Genomic DNA, 20478 nt, shown 5'->3' with positions numbered 1-20478 from the left:
TGCCTGTGCTCTGTTCAGGTGGATGTTAAAGATCCTGCAGAGCTGTCCAAAGGGTGTTTCTCTCTTGCGGGTCCCGCCGGACACAGCACTCGATGTTCAACGCAGTGATGGGGTGACGCTCCATAAGAGATCGAGTGAACCCTCAAACCTCTCGCTCACTCAGGCAGTCACTAAACCTGACAGCCATTATGAAATCAAACAGATGGATTCTTAAACCCAATCTAACCCAGGAGACATCCAGACTGAAGCCAGTGAGTCCACTTCCTCACACACAAACACCCATTTGCCCCCCCACCCGTTCCCTCCACACACACACACAGGAGCGAACCCCACAAATCACCACAAACCAAATGATCTTAAAAAGGCAAATTACAATTTATTTACTTAATTTATGTACAACTTTTCATAAAATCATTCAGATAAAAAATAACAGAACGAAATTTAACGTGAACAGGAATGACCCAGACACGAGACTATTCCTCCCCACACACACCAGTCCCAAACAGACACACCCAGGCCCCTGGGGAGGGAGTGAAAATTGTTGGAAATTAAAGGCTGCCATGAGGCAGTGGGGAAGATCAGCCATTCTCAAGGGGTGCAGGTAGTTATTCCCAGGGAGTGTCTGGCACAGGGTACACACTCACTCCTGCCAGGCAGCAGAGATGTTTGTGACTGAGTGACCACAACAACCAACCGCCTCCCCACCCAAACCCCAGGATAGCCCCCCCACCCCGGTCAGGCAGGCCTGGGATTCGCTTATAAAGTCAGGTATAAAATATATTGCACTTTTTTTTTTAAAAATGAGAACATTTACATCATTATGTTTTGCGCTGGAGCCCCGCGCCCCCCTCCCCGCTCAGCCCCATCCATCCCCCACTCCTCCCCGCAAGGCTACACTCACAATCAGTGCTCGGAATCATTTCCTTAAATAAGGCTGGATGGTCCTGAGGCCCCTCTCCTTGGCCTCGGGGTGGGGGGGGGAGGGGGGGTGGGTGGCACGGTGACACCGCTCGCTCCGGCCGGGGGTCAGTAACAGTGATGCCCGTCCAGCCTCCTGTGTTGCCTGTTGCCTGGCTGTGCCATTACGCCTCTGACGTAGCTGGTGGTTTGAGCTCAGCCGTTTCCATGGCGGTGCCGTATGGCATAGACACAGGTTTGAAGAAGTCAATCTGTAACCAGAGCAGGAGATTAGGGGGGAGGGGGGCACATGAGAGATTAGGGGGTGAGGGGGGGGGGCGAGAGCGAGACGGAAGAATGAGAGAGGGGGAGCGAGAGGAGAAAGCGACGGGAGGAAGTGAGAGGAGTGACTTACTTTGTACAGGATGAAGATGAGGAGTGCGAGGAGGAGCAGCCCGATCAGCACGGCCAGGATTATTATCCAGAGCGGGACCCCGTGTGAGCTCTCCAGCTTCCCCCACAGCACTGAGGTGAGGACCTGAACCCCCCCACACACACACACACACACAGTGAGAGCCGTGCACACACCCGCCCCCCCCACGCACAGACAACCCCACCAACACCCCCGTCAGCCCAACCCCACATATACCTCCCCCCCATAAACACACCCGACCTTTGAGAGTTAACTGGTGAAATGCCTTAAATAGAGTCAGTTACAGGAGATGTGGAGAAATGGCGGTGAAATGGGACTGAGAGGATTGAGGGGACAGCACAGACGCGATGGGACGAATGGCCTCCGTCAGCGACGTGAATGTCTATGGTTCTGCGGTTTGCTTGAACGAGTGCCATTGCAGACCTTGGCCAACAGGCGGCGACGCTGCAACACCGGCTACTTGGCATGTGCATGAGTGTGTACATGTGAGTCAGCGACACCCTCAACCACCCCCTCCCCACCGCCCCACTCCTCCCCACCCCCCCCCCACTCGTCCCATGACCCCCACCCCCCAGACAACGACAACAAGATTAGACGTACCTGTATGGAGCCCTGTGGGTAGGAGAGGGGGAGGATGGCGTAGGGCAGACTGTGTACGGTGTAGGAGGCATTACATTGCAGCACATACGGGTGATTCTCTCTCTAAATCGAAGACAGGAAACCCCATCAGACCCCAAACTTCCTCCGCAATCCCCTCCCCACCCACAGCCCAACCCCCCCCTCCCGACCCACAGCCCAACCCCCCCCCTCCCTACCCACAGCCCAACCCCCCCTCCCCACCCACAGCCCAAAACCCTCCCCTCCCCACCCACAGCCCAACAACCCTCCCCCTCCCCACCCACAGCCCAACCACATCCTGCCGCTCCCGTACCTGCAGGAAGGTTTCTGCCCAGATGCGGGTGTGGAGGGTCAGGACCACACTCTTGCCTCGCTCCAGCAGCCCCACCTGACATGTCAGCCACTGGCAATCCACCTGCTGACAACTCTGCACAGAGAGAGGGAGAGCGACTGAGCACTCGAGCAAACGTGTGTGTGTGTGTGTGTCTGTTTGTCTGTGGGAAATAACTGTCTCTCACCAGTGTCTTCCAGGCCCTCAGGGGGTCCCGGGGCGCCTCCCTGCGACGGATGGAATGTTCCGGGCTGGGTGGCGGAGTGGGGGGGGTCTTGGTGCTGAGCGTCTGCATCTGTAAGGTTAAAGTCAACGAATCGGTTCCAGCGGCTACTGCGACAAACAGTCCCTCCCCACCCGCCCCTCGACGATGACTCCCTCCACCCCATCCCCTCCCCATAAGCTCAGGACACATGACCACCCCGCCACCCCCCCCCCGAGGGGGAGGAGGGAGGGAGAGAGCCAGACTTACCTTGAGCTGCCGAGGGTTGAAGTGGCTGCTGGGGGTGCAGTTGACAGTGGCCCCTGTCACAGTGTAAGCCATGGGGTAGAGGAGGGGGCTTCCCTGGAAGCTGCTGGGGAAACTGATTTGCAGTGTGGAGAGGCCGATGGAGCTCGGGCCATTGTTCAAGAGCTGTGATAGGTCACATTTCAGTCATTAACGTTCTCGCTCATCATCATCATCATAATAATTCTCACTCATTAACCATCTTCACCATCCCCACAACCAGCCTGGAATAACAGCCCCCCCACTCCAGCACACAGCACCCCCCCTCCCTCCCAGCACACAGCACCCCCTCCCCCCCAGCACACAGACCTCCTTCCCCCCCAGCACACAGACCCCCCTCCCCCCCAGCACACAGCATCCCCTCCCACCCAGCACACAGCACCCCCTCCCACCCTCACCACCCCACCACCCCACCAGCGCACAACACCCCCCCCACCAGTGACGGACCACAAATACGTGCTGGAGTGGGGGCCCCACATCCTCCTCTGTGATTGGTCGCTTGCTTGGCCTCCAGTTGGGGATGGGAAGATTGATCTTATCTTGAATGGAAACTCTGCCGAGAGACAGTCAACACGTCACATTTACACGTCTCGCGTCAGGAGGACGTCCCAAGGCGCTGGACAGTCAGGGATTTGGACCCGAGCTGGGGGTTGGCATCAGGGAGGGTGGGGGGGGGGTAGGAGGGTGGTCGAAGGCGCATTCGAAGAGGAGGGTCTTCAAACAAGCTTTGAAGGAGGCGAGGTGGAGGGGATGTGGAATGAAGTTCCAAAGGGTGGGGGCAGAGGATGAAGGCTTGACCGTCAATGGTGGGGGAGGCCAGATGGGGGAAACATGGAGCAGGCCGGAGCCCGCTGAGCAGAGGAAGCGGACAGGTTGATAAGGGGTTAGCGGGTCAGAGTGAGGAGGGGGCAAGGCCATGGAGGGCTTTGAAGGCGAGGACGAGGATGTTGAACTCTGTCCTCTGGTGGATGAGCCAGTGGAGCCGGGCGAGGGTGGGGGTGAATTAGTCACGGAGCTTGGTGCGGGAGTGGACACGAGCAGCAAAGACCACCCCCCCCCACCCCACACCCACCCAAGGCACACACAGCCTTACCCATGGAAGTTGACGTCGGCAGACACGGCTACAGTCAGTCTGTGGGCCACGGTTTCGCTGTGAGAATTGTTCAGATTTTTGCTGAAAAAAAACCCACAAAATGTTGACAATGATGCGTTTCTGTGGCCTGACCCCCGAGACCCCACCGCCCCGAGACCTCTCCCCTTCCGAGACCTCTCCCCCTCCGAGACCCCACTGCCTCGAGACCCCTCCCCCCTCCGAGAATCCTAACACTAACCTGCGAATCTGCAGTTCAAACTGGATGGATTTTCTCTGGTCGTTGAGTTGATGGACAGTGAATCGGAGTCCACCAGAGAGCTGCGAGAGGCACAGAGTGAGGTTACCCCACAAACAGTGACCTTACCCACCCTCACCCACACAAACCCCCACACACACACAAACACACACACACACACACACACAGAGCCACAATGCCCCCTCCACCCCATTCCCCCGCAGTCTCTTACGTTGGTTCCTGGCTTCATGGGATTGCCGAGGTCACAGACAACCGTCTGGTTTTCGTACGTACAACTGAGCTGTACCAGACTCTAAAGAGGAGAGAGGGAGAGAGTGACTCCCTGCCCAGAAACCACCCCCTCTGCCCCCCAACCCCCCACCCCCACCACACATACAAAGCGATCCCATGTTCCGGTACCTCCTGTGGTGGGGCTCACCTTGTTGTGGACGATGCCGCTGTAGTCGGCCTCGGGGGGCACGGTCACACACAGCTCCGCCTCGTACGCTCCGCCTTCCCCCACGTTCCAAGCCTCGAAGCTCAGCGCCAGCTCGTTCCTGTCCCCCAGGTACACAGTGTCCCTGTCCCTACAACACATACACACAGCCCGTCACACACACACAGCCCCCGTCACACACAGCCCCCGTCTCACACACACAGCCCCCGTCTCACACACACAGCCCCCGTCTCACATACATATACACACATACACAGCCCCCGTCACACACACACAGACCCGTCACACACACACACACACACAGCCCCCGTCTCACACACACACAGACCCGTCACACACACACAGCCCCCGTCACACACAGCCCCCGTCTCACACACACACACACACACAGCCCCCGTCTCACACACACACACAGACACAGCCCCCACCCAGCCCTGGGGGAGTTACTTACCCGGACACGGAGAGGTGCAGGTCAGGCACACACACATTGTCCTCCCCACAGTCCAACTGGATCTGAGCCTGTCACAGAGTCAACAGCAATTACACAGCGATTCCCCTCCCCCCCCCCCGCCAACCCCGAGCCCCTCCCCAACCCCGAGCCCCCCCCCTGCTGCCCCGAGCCCCACCCTCCACCACCCCAAGCCCCTCCTCCCACACCCCGAGCCCCTTCCCCCACCACCAATTGGCACCTCCTCCCCACCCCATAACCAGTCCCACACCATGCAGCCCCTCCCTTCAACTCCAGGGTCCCTCCCCCATATGCCCCACCCCACCACATCCCGCCCCCTCCCCACCACGCCCCACCCCCTCCCCACCACGCCCCACCGCCTCCCCACGATGCCCCGCCCCCTACCTGCTGCTGGAGGTGTCGGGCGGTGGAGAAGCTGAGGATGGGGCGGAGTCCGTGCTCGTCCACCGGGGTTTGTGGATCGAGGCTGAGCCCCAGCTCCACCCGGATCAAAGAGAGTTTATCCCGGAATTCCGACTCCTCCTGAGAGACCAGGAACAGCATGTTATCACAGCCCTCCCCCTCCCCTCAGATTCTTCTCCCCCCTCCACCCACCACACACTCCCTCCCCCAGACTTTCCTCCTACTATTTCACCCCCTCCCCTTGAGGCCACACACACAGGACCACCCCCCCCCACTCACCACCCCCCCCCCCAGCCCCCCCGCGCACACACACACAGGAGCCCCTCACCCGCAGGTAGATTTCCAGGTGATGGCAGACCTCTCCCTGCCCGTTGCCGATGTTGACTGTGGCCTGGAAGCCGGGCTGCTGTGTGTCCAGGAACAGCACTCGCCTCACCGCCCCCTTCACCTTCAGCGTGTCCAACCCCAGCTGCACCCGCAGGCCTGCGCACACACACAGCGTCACACACACACGGCGTCTCACACACGCACACACACGGCGTCTCACACACGCACACACAGTGTACACACACAGCGTCACACACACACGGCGTCTCACACACACAGTGTACACACACAGCGTCACACACACACACAGCGTCTCACACACACACACACGGCGTCTCACACAAACACACAGCGTGTCTCACACACACGGCAACTCACACAAACGTGTCACACACACACACACAGCGTCACACACATACACACAGCGTCACACACGTACACACAGCGTCACACACACACACACACACACACACAGAGCGTCACACACACACAGCGTCTCACACACACACACAGAGCGTGTCTCACACACACGGCGTCTCACATGGGGCGTCTCACATGGGGCGTCTCACACACTCACCAATGGAATCCGGGATGTGTTTTCCAGACGCAGTGAGACAGAAGCTGACGTTGATGCTGCAAAAGGGGAAAAAACGGAAAATTAGAAAATGGGGGCGAGAGGGAGGGGGAGGAGAGGAGGGGGGCCGGGGGGGTAAGGTGGGAGGTTGAGTGGGTGGGCTGGAGAAGAGGAAGGGGTGAGGAGGCGATGGGGTGGTGGGGGGGGGGTTGAGAGGGTGAGGGGGGAGAGGAAGGTGACCTACCAGGAGACTTGAGTGCCGTTTAAGGTGCATCGCTTCTCCTCGGGGTTGAAAACCGCAGGCGTCAGCTTCAGCGATGCGCTGGCACTGACAATCGGCCTGGCCCTGAGCACAGGGAGAGAGGGTCAGTGTCCAGCCCTAGCCCCCCGCTCCCACCCGCCCGAACAACATCCCCCCCCACCCCTCCCGCCCCCGCCCCTGCCACGGACACACATACAAACGTGCATAGAGCGGACAGAGAACTTTTACCTGTAAACCACCGCCCGGTCAACACCAAATGCCCCGACAATAACATCTGGAAAAGAGACGTGTGGCAGCTCAGTGAGTGAGGGGGACAGCGGTGGTGGGGTGGGGGGGGCAGGTGCAGCTCTGTCCACTGCTCAGTGACTCTACAGCTCGGTGCAGCCTTGGACTCTCCCCTCCCATTCCCTCCCTCCATGACCCCCCCCCCCGGGGTGTGTGGTTCCCGGCCTCTCCCGGCAGCTGCAATGAGCCGGCAGGAATGTGAGAACAATGAACCATTTCCTCTTTTCCCATCACAACATTCCCAGCTTTCCTCCCCGACAGGAACAGCCAGGCCTGCGGGACGCCAGAGCCACAGGAGGGGGGGAGGGACAGCATATAACACACAACTCCTCCCCCTCCCCGTACCTGTGTACCCCCTCCTCTCCCCTCCCCGTGTACCCCCTCCCCATGTACCCCCTCCCCGTACCTGTGTACCCTTTCTCCTCCTCTCACCCCCTCCCCGCACCTGTGTACACCCTCTTCTCCCCTTCCTCCCCTCACCACCCCGTACCTGGGTAACCGTTGCCGTCCAGGTCGGTTGCCCCCCTCACGGTGAAGCCGAAGCTGGCGATGCCCCCGCTCGCCGGCCACAGGCCGAGGAGGAGCTGGGATGCTTTGAGGCTCAGGCCCCCCTCGTGGCCATTGTAGATATAGACCATCCCCCGAGCGTCATCTCCTGCGTAGGGGGCTCCCACCGCTACGTCTACAGAAAGGGGGGGTAGAAAACGTTAGCATGCAATCCTCGTACCCCACACCCCCTCGTGACTCGCTCCATGCCCCCCCCCCACCCCATAGCAGCCCTGAACCCCTCCCTCCATCTCCCGGCTGAACCCCCCACCACCCGCGTCCCCAAGATTCTCAGTACATTTGCACTGGCCTTGTCTCACTGCCCCCCAACACCAGGGAGAAGCAGCCCCCCAAATCCCGATGACATCTTAGGGTGCTACCCCCCCCCTCAACGTACCATTGTAACCGTCCTGGTCCAGGTCTCCGAGCACCGCGATGGCTGTCCCGAATCGGCCGTAGGTGAAGGTTCCCGTCAGGTTCTGGGCCGGACTGAACTGTAGCCGTGACATCTGCAGATAAACGTAGACCCTCCCGAGCTCCTGCAGTCGCCCCCCCACCTCCCGCTCCATCAGCATCGGGGCCCCCACCAGCACATCCTCCAGCCTGTAACACAGAGACCAGCCCCCACCCCAGTTAGCCCTCGCTATTCACCCCTTCCCCACCCACCCTTCCCAAACCCCACCTCCGCCCCCCCCCCCCACCCCTGCACCACCCGCCCCACCACCCCCCGCTCCATCAGCATCGGGGCCCCCACCAGCACATCCTCCAGCCTGGAATACGCTCAGCACAACCACCAACACCCCCCACCCCTTCCCTACCCCTGTCCTCCGATCTGCCAAACTTTCCCAGTTTAAGGACTGAACTAAAGGACAAGGTCTCTGATGACGTTTCACCCACACACACCCCCAAACCCCCCACCCACCCACCCACCGCTCAGGGCCACCATGTGCGTGGGGCAGACAGACGCAGCACCCCCCACCCCACCCCCTCCTCCGCACTCACCCGTCACCATTGATGTCAGCCACAGCCACAGAATAGCCAAAGTACGAGGTCATCTGGAAACAATTAAGCCGGTAAAGTTTATAATTAAATTCAAACTTATAACATGCACATTTGTCACGAAGGCCTCGCAGTCCTTGTGCGGGGACCGCTGGCATTCCGGAACATTCCTCGGCGGGTAATTCTCACCAGTTTGCAGAGAGTTAACCCTTCGCTGTTAGGGCTCGGGCCCCAACAAGCACCCTGTCCCCACACACAGCCCCAGCCCAGGCCCACACCCTGGGTCTGCTGCAGCCCCTGGCAATGAATGTTTCATAGTGTAGTGCAGTCTCGCACAGGAACCCCCCCCCACCCAACAAGCCCCCGCCCCCAGCCAGGCATCAGTCTCACATGATATAAACCAATGGTGACTAACCCAGGCCCCAGGCAATTAATAATAATAATCCTGGCCTTTGATCCAGCGTCTGAGACGTATCAAAGCATTTCACAGGATAGATATACTGTAAAGCGGAGTGACTGTGTGTTGAAACATGGCAGCCAGTGGTAGTGTCCTATTGGGTGTCGGGAAGTGTCTGGTGAACACTGGCACTGGTCTGTATTGGCACATCGATGCCACGTTTGCGCTAGTGACTGAGCAGCGATGTTGGTGCTGAGGCCATGAATGGCCGATGTAACATACCTGCTCCCCGGTGAAGTTAAACACCGATTTTAGGTTTGTGCCGTTCAAGATGGTGACCTGTGGGCGCAAACCATATATCTACGTTATTACTGCTGTATCCTCACCCATCGAGCCCCGGCCCCTCGCCAGCCGCCACCACCTCCCCCCATTGACACTTCCGTCCTCACCACCAGTCCCGCCCGCCCCCGACTGCCAGCCCCCCAGCCCCATGCACGCACTGTGCCTGTCCCTCCCACCAACCCCTCACCAGTGGGTAAATGCTTACATAGCCGATGGTCTTCATCCCGCGGGGAACACCGGTCACGTAATCTGTCACCAGAGACAACAATCAGCCAATGCCAACACCCCTACACCCCCCTCCCTCGCCCCCACACACACACACACTAACCCCCCCCACACACACACACACTAAGCCCCCCCCCACACACACTCACACTAAGCCCCCCCCCCACACACTCACACGCTAAACCCCCCACCATCTACCTTGCTGTAAACCATTGGAGACTCTTACCTTCAACCTGGTCTCCAGTAAACTCGCCAATAGCTACAGAGAAACCTGTAGAGACACAGCGCAGTCAGTCGGGGGGAAGAGGTACAGGGGGGCGGGGGAGATGATGTACAGTCAGGGTAAGGGAACACAGCGGACAGTCGGGGTACTTGCCGAGGTAGCTGTAATCGTTCGAGGTGTGACTGTGTGTCGTCTCCATCTGACCCTCCACGTACTGGATGAAGTTGGGGCTGAATTCAGATTTGACAATGTCCTCTATCCTGGCCGTGACCAGCTGCCCTGTGGACACACACACGCGCACACACAGGGGTCAGTGTGCAACACACTGGAGGTGTCACATCAACTCTCCTCCGGGGCAATGAGCAGAGGCTCCTCAGGGCTGACATGTTTGGCAAGGGAATGTCAGAATCAAGCCCTCTTCCCCCCCCTCTCTCTCTGTGACGGTCTCTAGCCCCGGTTCCTGAGCCAGGAGGGGCCGCAGTGTCCCAAGGCACTCACTGCTGATGGCAGCACAGCCCGGCTTATCCATCGGCAGGACCTGGAAGGGCCAACCAGTCACTGGGGGCAGAGAATCCTCCCCCTCAGCTCCTGTTAACCCCACAGCCAAAGCCCTAACTAACGGGGAGGGGAGGTCCTAGCTGGACAAGCAGTGGGAAAGCTTGGCCAGACAGCGCTCCCTCTCTCTCTCGATGGCCGAGCTGTGTGTGAGTTTAGATGGTTAGACTCCAGCAGTTACCCCCAACGCACACATGTTAGAGACAGAGTAAAGCTCCCTCCATACGGACGGTGCACACTCTCACGTTCCCCACAGAAGACAAGGGCTCGCCCCCCCACTCCCGCTCCCACCCACCCACAACAAAGGCTGCAAGACAGACCCTCCCCCCTACCCACCCCGGCACCCAGACTGTACCTTGCCAAAAGAAACTTCCGGGCCCTCCAAGCACCACTCTCCCACTCTGCTAGAAGAAGCACTGTGTTACTCGCATTGCGGACAGTGGCGGAGGGGGCGGAGAGATGCCGAGGGGGAGGGAGGAGACAGACACGGTTGGTGGGGGGCGGATTCCCAAGGCGTGGGGGCGACTGCAAAGGACGCTGTGGACCGGGGTGCGTGGGGGGGTGATCTTACCTCTGACATGTCGGCACTGAATGAGCCCTGACAGTAGCCTTTCCACATTGGGGTGTGCTGCCCTGCCAAAACACCCACAGCATCAGCCACAGCCCACAGGGCCCCGCTCCTCCCCACCATCCCGCACCCCACCCCCCGCGCCCCCCACCCAACCATACACACCCTCTCCAGCCCAGGCCCCTTCTCCCACAGCGGCCCCTCCACCCACCGACCCGCCCTCCTGGCCCGGCGCCTCCTCCTCCATTCCACAACCCCTCCTCCCTCCCCTCCCACTCGCAGTGCCCCCCCTCCCACTCACAGTGGCCCCTCAGGGCAGACCCTCCCCCTCGCGGCAGACCCTCCCCCTCGCGGCGCGGTGTGTACCAGAGCGACACGGTGCAAACTCCACGATGGAGCTGAAGTTGTGGATGGACAGGAAACAGCTCCCCACCGGCTCCCGCTGCGACAGTTCGCTCGTCGTCCTCCATTTGTAGCGAGGGGCACAGGCCTGCAGGGAGAGGGGGGGGGGCAACACCGTCAGGGAGCAGCGAGACACGTTTCCCCCACCACCGCCCCGTCCCCCAGAGACAGATAATCCTTGCATTTGATACAGCGCTTTATCAGGTCTTCGAGACGTCTCAAAGCTCTTCACAGGGACACACTGCAAAGTGAATTGACTTTATATTGTGGGCAAAAAGGCAGCGTCGCTCTCTCCCGGTGTCGTGGATTGAGTGACCAATTTATTAATTTTTGAAGGATTTATTACCCTCAGAAAAGTGATTCGCCCAATCGATGACTACGTATTGCCGAGTAAACAGAAGTGTGTGGAGTAAGGAAACCTGCCCGTCATTGTGCCCAGGTCCTCTCACTTGCGAGGCGAGTGGTTTAACCATTGAGCCTCAGGTTGGGTTATTACCCCCCCCCACCCCACCCCACCACCCCACCCCCACCCCTCGCCCCCACCCCGCGCGCCGGGCTACGAACACTGACCAGGATAGTGCTGTTGTGGGAGCGGATCGTGGCACCGAACCACTGGTGGGATTTGAACTCCAGCAGCTCAGTGTTGTTCAGCTCCAGCGACTCACTCTTATTGAACCGCACCATTTCGGCCGCCGTCTCGTTCACAAACAACCGGTTACCTGCCGACGGCAAACACACAGCTCACACCCAGCACCAAGCCCTTCATACAGCCCCCAGCCCCTCAAGATCCCCGCCCCGCCCCCTCCGGCACGAGTCTCTCACCAGCTGTGTGTGTACTGGACGCCCGGCTCCGGCCCCGGCTCCGGCCCCGAGATTCACTGTGTTTATTCGTTTAATCCCCAAAGCCCAACCGGAATAGCAAGAAAAACAATCAGAGCGAAACAGACCTCTAGACAGGCCTCCCAACGCCCCCCCACCCCCCCAACCCCACCCACCCACTCCAGTATCACCGTGCCCCCACCCCCACCCCCACCACCCACAGCTGTTAGGGACGCAGATTTGCACCTTTTACTGGAATGTTCCAGCGCCAGACAGTTTCCTCGGATTCAAAACGCATGAATTCCAAAACATGAAGGTGAGCGAGGAAACGAGGGAGGGAGGGAGGGAGGAAGGGAGCGAGGGAGGGAGTGAGAAGGGAGCGAGCGAGGGAGCGAGGAAGCGAGGGAGGGATCGAGGGAGGGAGGAAACGAGGGAGGGATCGAGGGAGGGAGAGAGCGAGGGAGGGAGTGAGAAGGGAGCGAGCGAGGGAGGGAGGAAGCGAGCGTGTCAGGGTGGCGGAGCGCGAGCGAGCGGGGGACCTGGGGGGGGGGGTCACAGGATACCTGTCAGACATCTTGTCCCTGACCCAGAAGCACACAGAGGGGGAGGCCTCACTGCCAGGAACACAGTGACTGCTGTACCATCGCTCACACACATGTTGCAGCAATTTATTTTTTCAGAGCGGGGGGGTGGGGGGGGGGGTTGCGGGGCAGCCTGTGGGGTATTTAAACATGAAGGAAACACACAACCACAGAGGTTCCTCACACGCTCGTGTCTCCTAGCATCAGCGCTGGGACTCAGTCTTGACCCCCACCCACACCGCACACCCCCCACCCCACCCCCGTCACTGTGACCCCGAAACTACAGCAAACTGTAACAGGCCTCAGACACCACACGTGCGCACAGACGCTAACGGGGAAGGTTCTGGAAACAGTCCAAATCACTTCAAGGAACATTGTTGCTCAGGGGGTGGGGGTTCGGGCTGGAGGGGGGGGGGTGAAGGTGGGAGTGGAGGGGGAAGGAGGAAAGTACAGGCCTGGCCCTAAACCCCGGGGGGTTGGATGTGGGGCGGGAGGGGGGGGGGCGAGAACCTGAATATTTTGCAGATTTGAGGTTTCAACACTTGGGATAAAAGTTAAAGATCGGGACAGAGAGGGGATTGTGTCCACAATATCCTCGACCGGGAAACACACTACAATTTAACACTGTTCTCCTCCGGGCTGCACTGCCCGGGAAACATACAGAGCTCTGTCACTCACTCACTCTCTCACGCACACACACACGCGCGCGCGCGCACACATACACACACACGCACGCACACAAAGACACACACACACACGCGCACGCGCGCACATACACACACACGCGCGCACGCATACACACACACGCACGCACGCATACACACACACGCACGCACGCATACACACACACGCACGCACACATACACACACACACGCGCGCACACAAAGACACACACACACACGTGCGCGCACACACACAGACACACACTTTCTCGCACACGGATATTTTCTCACGAACACAGACACAGACTCTCTCTCTCCTCTCTCTCGCTGCCCGAGCTCCTCAAGCCGGCTGTAAACCGTGCAGAGTGAAGCCAGATGTTCTGGGAGGCGCTTTGCTGAACAGCCCAGAGAGGCTCCAACTCTGCAGCACAAGGCAATGGCGAGGGGGCCGGGGGGGGGGGGGGTAAGAGGGGGAGATGTAATGGAGCGGGGAGGAGAGAGGGCTGCCTTCACCTCAGGATGGGGGTTGTGGCTGGAGTTGGTGACAGGGGCATGAACGGGCACCGGATGTTTATGAAGTCACAGTAACGGGGCTGCTCGCTCGTCGGGAGAGCAAACGGTGCCAAAATCTGAAGGAGGTACGGCCCGTGGGTCTCATTGGCTAATGTGTGCCAGGCAGGTCCACAGTGTCCCAGGACACTGCTGCTGACACCACAGCTCAGCCTGGATCAACGGCAGGACCTGGAAGGTCACTGGGGGCAGGGAATCCTTCCACTCAGCTCCTGTTGACCCTGCAGCCGAAGTCCTGAAGGATAGGATGGTCCCAGCTGGACAAGCAGCGGATAGGAAAGCTTGCCAGCGTTCACAGTGGGTTTAGTTGGCTGAATGCCAGCAGTTACCCCAATGCACACTGAGCTCCCCCAAGGCTCGACTTTCTCTCTCTTTCTCTCTCTTGCTCTCCAGCCGCATCTAAACTCTCAGATTAGATAAGCAGGGTGTGTCCCTGCGAGAGCACGCTGCATACCAGATAAATACAAACCATACAGACTCCCGGCAGCTTCATTTACAGACTCTTACAGCACAGTCAGCAGTTTCCACAGTGATCTTACAATCAGAGCCAGGACAGTTAGAGATCAGGAAAGATTCCTTCACACAAGAGACAGGAGGGAAAATAGGAAAATCGCACCCACCCACCACCCACGGGGCCGTCCCCACCACCCACGGACACACAACCGGGGGCTGGAGACATTTCTTTGATCAGTCGCTACACATGACAGAGTACAGTCACTATTACAGTAAGCCCTGTGGGATGCTCTGGGAGGTGTGAGTGTGTGTCAGTATGAGACTGGGGTTATCTGTGGTATTTAAGGAGAGCTGCCGACACCCTGAACTGTGGGTGGTGTGGGCAGGGTGTCGGGGTGTTAGTGTGGGGTGCTGTGGGTGGGGGGGGAGGGTGAGGCTGTGGTTACCTCTGGGATCGAAGGGGGTCTGCCGTTACCTGCGGTGTCGGTGTGGGGTGGGGTTACCTGCGGTGTCTGTGTGGGGTTACCTGCGGTGTCTGTGTGGGGTGAGCTGCGGTGTCGGTGTGGGGTGAGCTGCGGTGTCGGTGTGGGTGGGGTGACCTGCGGTGTGGGGTGGGGTGACCTGCGGTGTGGGGTGGGGTGAGCTGCGGTGTGGGTGGGGTGACCTGCGGTGTCGGTGTGGGGTGGGGTGACCTGCGGTGTGGGGTGGGGTGACCTGCGGTGTGGGGTGGGGTGACCTGCGGTGTGGGGTGGGGTGACCTGCGGTGTGGGGTGGGGTGACCTGCGGTGTGGGGTGGGGTGACCTGCGGTTGTGGGGTGGGGTGACCTGCGGGTGTCGGTGTGGGGTGGGGTGACCTGCGGTGTGGGTGGGGTGACCTGCGGTGTGGGGTGGGGTGAGCTGCGGTGTCGGTGTGGGGTGACCTGCGGTGTCGGTGTGGGTGGGGTTTACCTGTGGTGTCGAAGGGGATCTGCCAACACTCGGAGCTGTTGCGGCCCCAGGGACACGTGTAGACGGCCCCCCCCTCCGTGATGTTGGGTTGGGTGGTGTTGGCTTTGGGGGCTCCAATAAGAACACTGGGCCTGAGAAACGACACAAGGTCAGAGGTCAGCATGTACAGCATCGCACAGGTCAAGCGAAGGGGAGGGGCCAATAGGAAGAGGAGGGGCCAGTGGGGAGGGGAGGGGCCAGAGGGGAGGGAACAGTGGGAGAGGGGAGGTCCCGCAGGAGGAGGGAGGGGCTGGTGTGGGGGAGGTCCCGCAGGGTCCAGTATTGGAGGAAGCACTGACACTGACCCTCTCCACGGACCGGAGAAGGACAGACAAGAGTCAGAGAGGCTCAGGTCCGCTCACAGCCCCACAGACACACAGCCCCACAGACACACAGCCCCACAGACACACAGCCCCACAGACACACAGCCCCACAGACACACAGCCCCACAGACACACAGCCCCACAGACAGCTCTCAGTCAGTGTGGACAGTGCCTATTGTCACTGCTGTAACAAGCAGCGCGTGTTAGCACGTGTCCTCACAGTCTGCACATCCATGTCCTGTAGCCTCGGTGAGGCTCACACAAGACAATAAAGTTAACTGATCGCAACAGCCTCACTTACCGACTTCCGGAGATTATTACAACAACATCAACAACTTGGGTTTATATAACAGCTCACGCAGGGGGGAGAGTGCAGAGCACACAGTATCAGGTTAGCAATAATCGCAATCACACTGTGTCACTGGACATTACAGAGACACACACAATAAAAGACCCAAACACTTTCTCCCCCCACCACAAGACCGAGTCTCGTCACAAACACTGCCCCCTCCCCACCAGCTCAGTCGGTAACACTCTCTTATCATCTCTGAGTCAGGAAGTTACGGAGGACATTGAGCTCGCACACAGCACCAGGTGTGGGAATAAGACATTAAACCATCTGTCCAGCAGTTTGGGACGTCCTCCTGACATGAAAGGTGCTATGTTGTTATTGTTGTTGTTGTGACTCATTTCCCTTCCCATTTTCAGGTCTCTGCTGAAGACCTTTCTTTTCGACCGTGCCTTTGGTCCCCTTCCTCCCCCTCCTGCTGGCTTGGCCCCGGGATCTGTTACTGTGAAGCGCTCTGAGACGCCGTCCGGCGTGGAGGGCGCTATATAAATCCAAGTTGTTGTTGTTGACTCTCCAGGTGGACGTTAACGGTCTCACTGCGCTGCTCGGACAAGAAGGGAGATTCCTCTCTCCTGAACGACAAACTACCGGAAAATATTGGTCACTCGTTTCATGGCTGTTTGCAGGCTGTCTGTGAGCAAATTGCGCTCAGCATTAATGTCAATATTAGGGAGCAATGGGGCCGAAAAAAACACAGGTCACTACACTTTACAGTGAATCCTGTGAAGCGCTTGCACCCCTCTCTGTCTCTCCCCCTCCACCACCCCCCCGACTGAAACTGGCCATCTTCCTCTTGCTCTCCATTCATTTCCTGCCATTGTGCCATTTACACTCGGTGACTCACCAGCAAAGCCTTGTTCAGCAGTACCAGGGCTTCCTCCCTCCCTCCCACCTCCCCCACCCCCAACGCTAAACCCTGGGGCTAATGGCTAACCACACCACCCCACCCCCGGGGCTGACCATTCTAATCTCACTCACTGGAGACTCTCTATCACACATCAAGTGTTTATTTGACTCCCTTTTAATGACGTTATTAACTGAGCTTCCAGGAGACTGGGTGGAGACAGCAGGAAGCTGGTGGGGGTGGGGGGGCGAGAATGAGATGTGACCATTAAACCTCACTCACTCTGCATCACAAACCCAGGACAACAACAACACATTACATTTGTATAATGCCTTTCAGGACAGGAGGATGTCCCGAGGCACTGACAGGCCAGCCACAGGGGTGGGGGGGGGAGGAAGGGATGGGGAGAGGCTGCCGATAAAGCGTGTGTGTGTGTGTGACCGACACTGCCAATCCACGCACAGCGACAACCCACAAAAACCTCCTGTCGTTCTATCATTATCTGGACCACAACTCTTTCTCCCTGTCTGTCTGCCATCACTTCCTGCAAGCTTTCCTTTGTGAATGAAACTTCTCATCCTCGGCATCATATTTTTCGCCTACAAAACCCACAACAACAACAACTTGCATTTATACAGCGCCCCCTTCACGTGGGGGAAGTGTCCTGGAGCGCTTGACAGCGGTGGAGCCCCTGACCCCCGAGCCGGTGGGGGAGAGGGAGGGCGGGAGGCGACCTTAAGCACGATCAAAAAGGAAAGTCTTTAGGCAGGATTTGAAAGTGGGGAGGGAGGGGGCGAGGTGGAGGGATTGAGGGAGAGAGTTCCAGAGTCACTACACTTTACAGTGAAGCCGGGGAAAGTGCTGTGATCTGTCCTCTCGATGGGAAACTGGTAGTTCAAACACTCCAGCAAGGCTCCTCTTTGTCCTTGACCTGCTGTGTGTAACATGCAGATGTGCACAGACTCTCAACTTGGCCCAACTAATGATTTACAAAGTGAGACCAGTGGAGGTTCTGCAGTCCTACCTCTCCCTGTGCCTCTCACTCATTCACTCCATCCTTCATTACTATAATCATAACAATCCTTGCATTTGATACAGCGTCTTATCATGTCATATCAGAGCGCTTCCCAGGGATACACTGAAGGAAATTGACTGTGTACTTTGTGGGTGAAACGCGGCAGCCAATTGCACACAGCGGTGTCCCGCAAACAGTCTTGGGTTGAGCAACAAAATTATTATTATTATTTATTTTGAAGGGATTATTACCCCCGGAAAAGCGATCCGCCAATCGACTAACAATCGGGTTTCTACTGACTGCTGAATAAACCGAGGCGTGTGGAGTAAGGAAACTTGTGCCCTGCCCAGGAATCGAACTCAGGTCCTCTCGTTTGCAAGGCAAGTACTCTAACCGCTGAGCTACAGGACTATATCCTCGGGAGTCGTTATGGTGAGCAACGGGTTAATACCGCAATCTGTTAACACACACAAGAGAACCCCCCCTCCCCACCACCCCCGGGTTCCCGGGGTGCGAAGCAGTTTGATGTGCAAGCCACTGTATAACATGTAAATTGCTGTAACAGGCACCCAGCCCCCAGCACTGCTCATTGACCACAGCGGGCGGGAGGTGGGGGCAATCACAGCCACGTGTGATCCTGTCCTCACCGAGGTGGGGGGGGCAGGGGTGATCAATTATGGGGGAGGAGACGCTGCCAGGCTTCCTGCTGTTGGTACCTGGCAAGACGGGGTGGGGGGGGGGCAGTGGGCGCCAGGCCGGGTGGTTGGATACTGACTGAAATGAGGGGCCCATTGCTCCCTAATATTGACATTAATGCTGAGCGCAATTGGCTGCCGCGTTTCGCCACCCCCCCCCCCCCATAAAATAGTCACTACACTTTACAGTGTATCCTGTGAAGCTCTTTGAGGCGTCTCAAAGGCATGATACAGCGCTGAATCGAATGCAAGGATCAGTATTATTATTATTTATTAACACAATATCATCTACATGTATGTTCAGAGTCTTGCATGTCAGGAGGAAGTCCCAGAGTGCTGGGCATTGATTCTCAGACCCACTGACCCACCCGCCCGGTCAGTTCTAGAAACAATCTTTTTTGGGGGTCTGACACACGCGGAAAACCCATCGCCATTGCTCTAAGACTCTCCCAACCCAACCGAGAATTCCATGCATCCCACTTACACGTGGGAATCCGGGATAGATTGGCGGAATGGAATGCGCTCTCTCTCTCTCTCTCTCTCTGGAGGGACGCCCCCTGTTTTCCAGAGAGTATTAGGCACAGGTTGACGAGAGCCAAGGCTTGGTTGGGGGGGGAGCCCAGAGTGTGGGTTGGGGGTAACTGCTGGAGTCTAACCAGATAAACCTTGGCCATCGAGAGAGAGAGAGAGCGCTGTCTGGCAAACTTTCCCGCTGCTTGTCCAGCGAGGACCACCCTCTCCCTACCCGTTAGGGCTTTGGCTTGAGGGATTAACTTGAGGAGCTGAGTGGAAACACTGTGGAATCACAGTGCAGGGGGCGGGTTGGGGGGGGGGGTGTCTGGCGGGTTTCAAACATTTGGGTTAAAAGTAAAATGCCGCCAATAAACTGAATGGACCTGTGAAATGTAACAGATTAACACACATCCCTCACATCCCCCCATACACACCCCTCTCGCCCCCCGCCCCCCTCCCCCCACACACACACACTCCCCCTCCCCAGTTAACACAGAGAGAACAACCCACACTGGGACAGTCTGTATAACCACACACAGAAACATATATACACAGACACACACACACATATATATAGACACAGACACACAGAGATACAGACACACAGAGACACACACACATATATATATATAGACACAGACACACAGAGATACAGAGACACACACACACACACAGACACACAGAGATATAGACACACAGAGACACACACATATATATACACACACAGACACACAGAGATACAGACACACACACACACACATATACATATACACATACACAGATACAGACACACAGAGACACACACACATATATATATATAGACACAGACACACAGTATATTTTTGCCTCTTAACTGTTTCCTCTACAAAAAAAGTGCTTAAACTGTATTAAAAGTTAGAACCAATGGCTGTTAGAGACAGACTCTCCCCCCACACCCCCCAAACCCCACCCCACCCCCCAAACCCCCCACAGCTGTAAAACTGTCCCCCAAACTTTTGCCAAACTTTCCGCCAACTCACGTCTCGGCTTCTGGGGTATAGAACTCCACCGAGTAACCGAAGTAGGAGCCGCGGGGACCGCTGTACACAGATGGGCTCAGGGCGTCCAAGTTAAACCCCACCGACAGCGGCAGCATCGCGGCCACCAGCAGCAGCCACAGCCCCCCGCACCCCCCGCACCGCGTCCCGCACCCCCCCCCGCACAGCCTCCCGCACAGCCCTCCTGCTCCGCAGCCGAGCCTCATGGCTGATGTGTCTCTCTCTCTCTCTCTCTGCGATCCTCACTCACTCACTTCATCCTCTCTCTCTCTCTCTCTCTGCACAATACCCCGCAACCGCACACACCCCCCACCACCCCCTGTGGGTGATGTCAGAGGGAGGGAGGGAGGGAGGGGCTGTCTCTCTGCTCCTAAATTAAGGGAAGAAGGCAATTACCAACTTATATGGAAAAGTTCCATCATCTCTCTCTGTCTCTCTTCCTCTGTCTCCCTCTCCTTATCTCTCCCCCTGTCTCCCTCCC

At 58.0% G+C, this 20478-nt stretch overlaps 1 protein-coding gene across 1 annotated transcript; it reads right to left on the bottom strand.

The window, feature by feature from the left end:
* Positions 1-351: 351 nt before the first annotated feature.
* LOC103189944 (integrin alpha-5) lies at positions 352-20132 on the bottom strand. Its single transcript, XM_042344255.1, has 30 exons — positions 19980-20132; positions 15183-15313; positions 11719-11867; positions 11113-11236; positions 10750-10811; positions 10534-10579; positions 9777-9902; positions 9627-9671; positions 9381-9424; positions 9116-9172; positions 8440-8492; positions 7835-8040; positions 7382-7573; positions 6835-6880; positions 6589-6690; positions 6348-6403; positions 5772-5926; positions 5426-5563; positions 5024-5091; positions 4555-4702; positions 4348-4428; positions 4119-4198; positions 3881-3961; positions 3235-3340; positions 2752-2913; positions 2467-2574; positions 2262-2375; positions 1931-2032; positions 1313-1435; positions 352-1169 (listed from the first exon to the last, which is right to left on the bottom strand). The coding sequence occupies exons 1-30, from the start codon at positions 20093-20095 to the stop codon at positions 1083-1085; spliced, it is 3108 nt and encodes a 1035-aa protein (XP_042200189.1). The 5' UTR covers positions 20096-20132; the 3' UTR covers positions 352-1082.
* Between the last annotated feature and the right edge of the window lie 346 nt (positions 20133-20478).

Source organism: Callorhinchus milii, unplaced genomic scaffold (genome assembly GCF_018977255.1).
Source record: "Callorhinchus milii isolate IMCB2004 unplaced genomic scaffold, IMCB_Cmil_1.0 Scaffold27, whole genome shotgun sequence".
NCBI classification, from domain to species: domain Eukaryota; kingdom Metazoa; phylum Chordata; class Chondrichthyes; order Chimaeriformes; family Callorhinchidae; genus Callorhinchus; species Callorhinchus milii.
The sequence above is the reverse complement of the archived record's forward strand: the minus strand, read 5'-3'. Positions and strand labels throughout refer to the sequence as shown.

What these genes read in the sequence shown, in the direction of transcription:
- LOC103189944 (XM_042344255.1), bottom strand. Translation starts at nt 20,095, where the DNA reads ATGCTGCCGCTGTCGGTGGGGTTTAACTTGGACGCCCTGAGCCCATCT. An exon ending in GATCCCCTTCGACACCACAG is followed by an intron (nt 11,868 to 15,182) that starts GTAAACCCCACC and finishes TGCCGTCGGCAG; the next exon opens with GTAACCGGTTGTTTGTGAAC. An exon ending in GTTTGCACCGTGTCGCTCTG is followed by an intron (nt 10,812 to 11,112) that starts GTACACACCGCG and finishes GTGTTTTGGCAG; the next exon opens with GGCAGCACACCCCAATGTGG.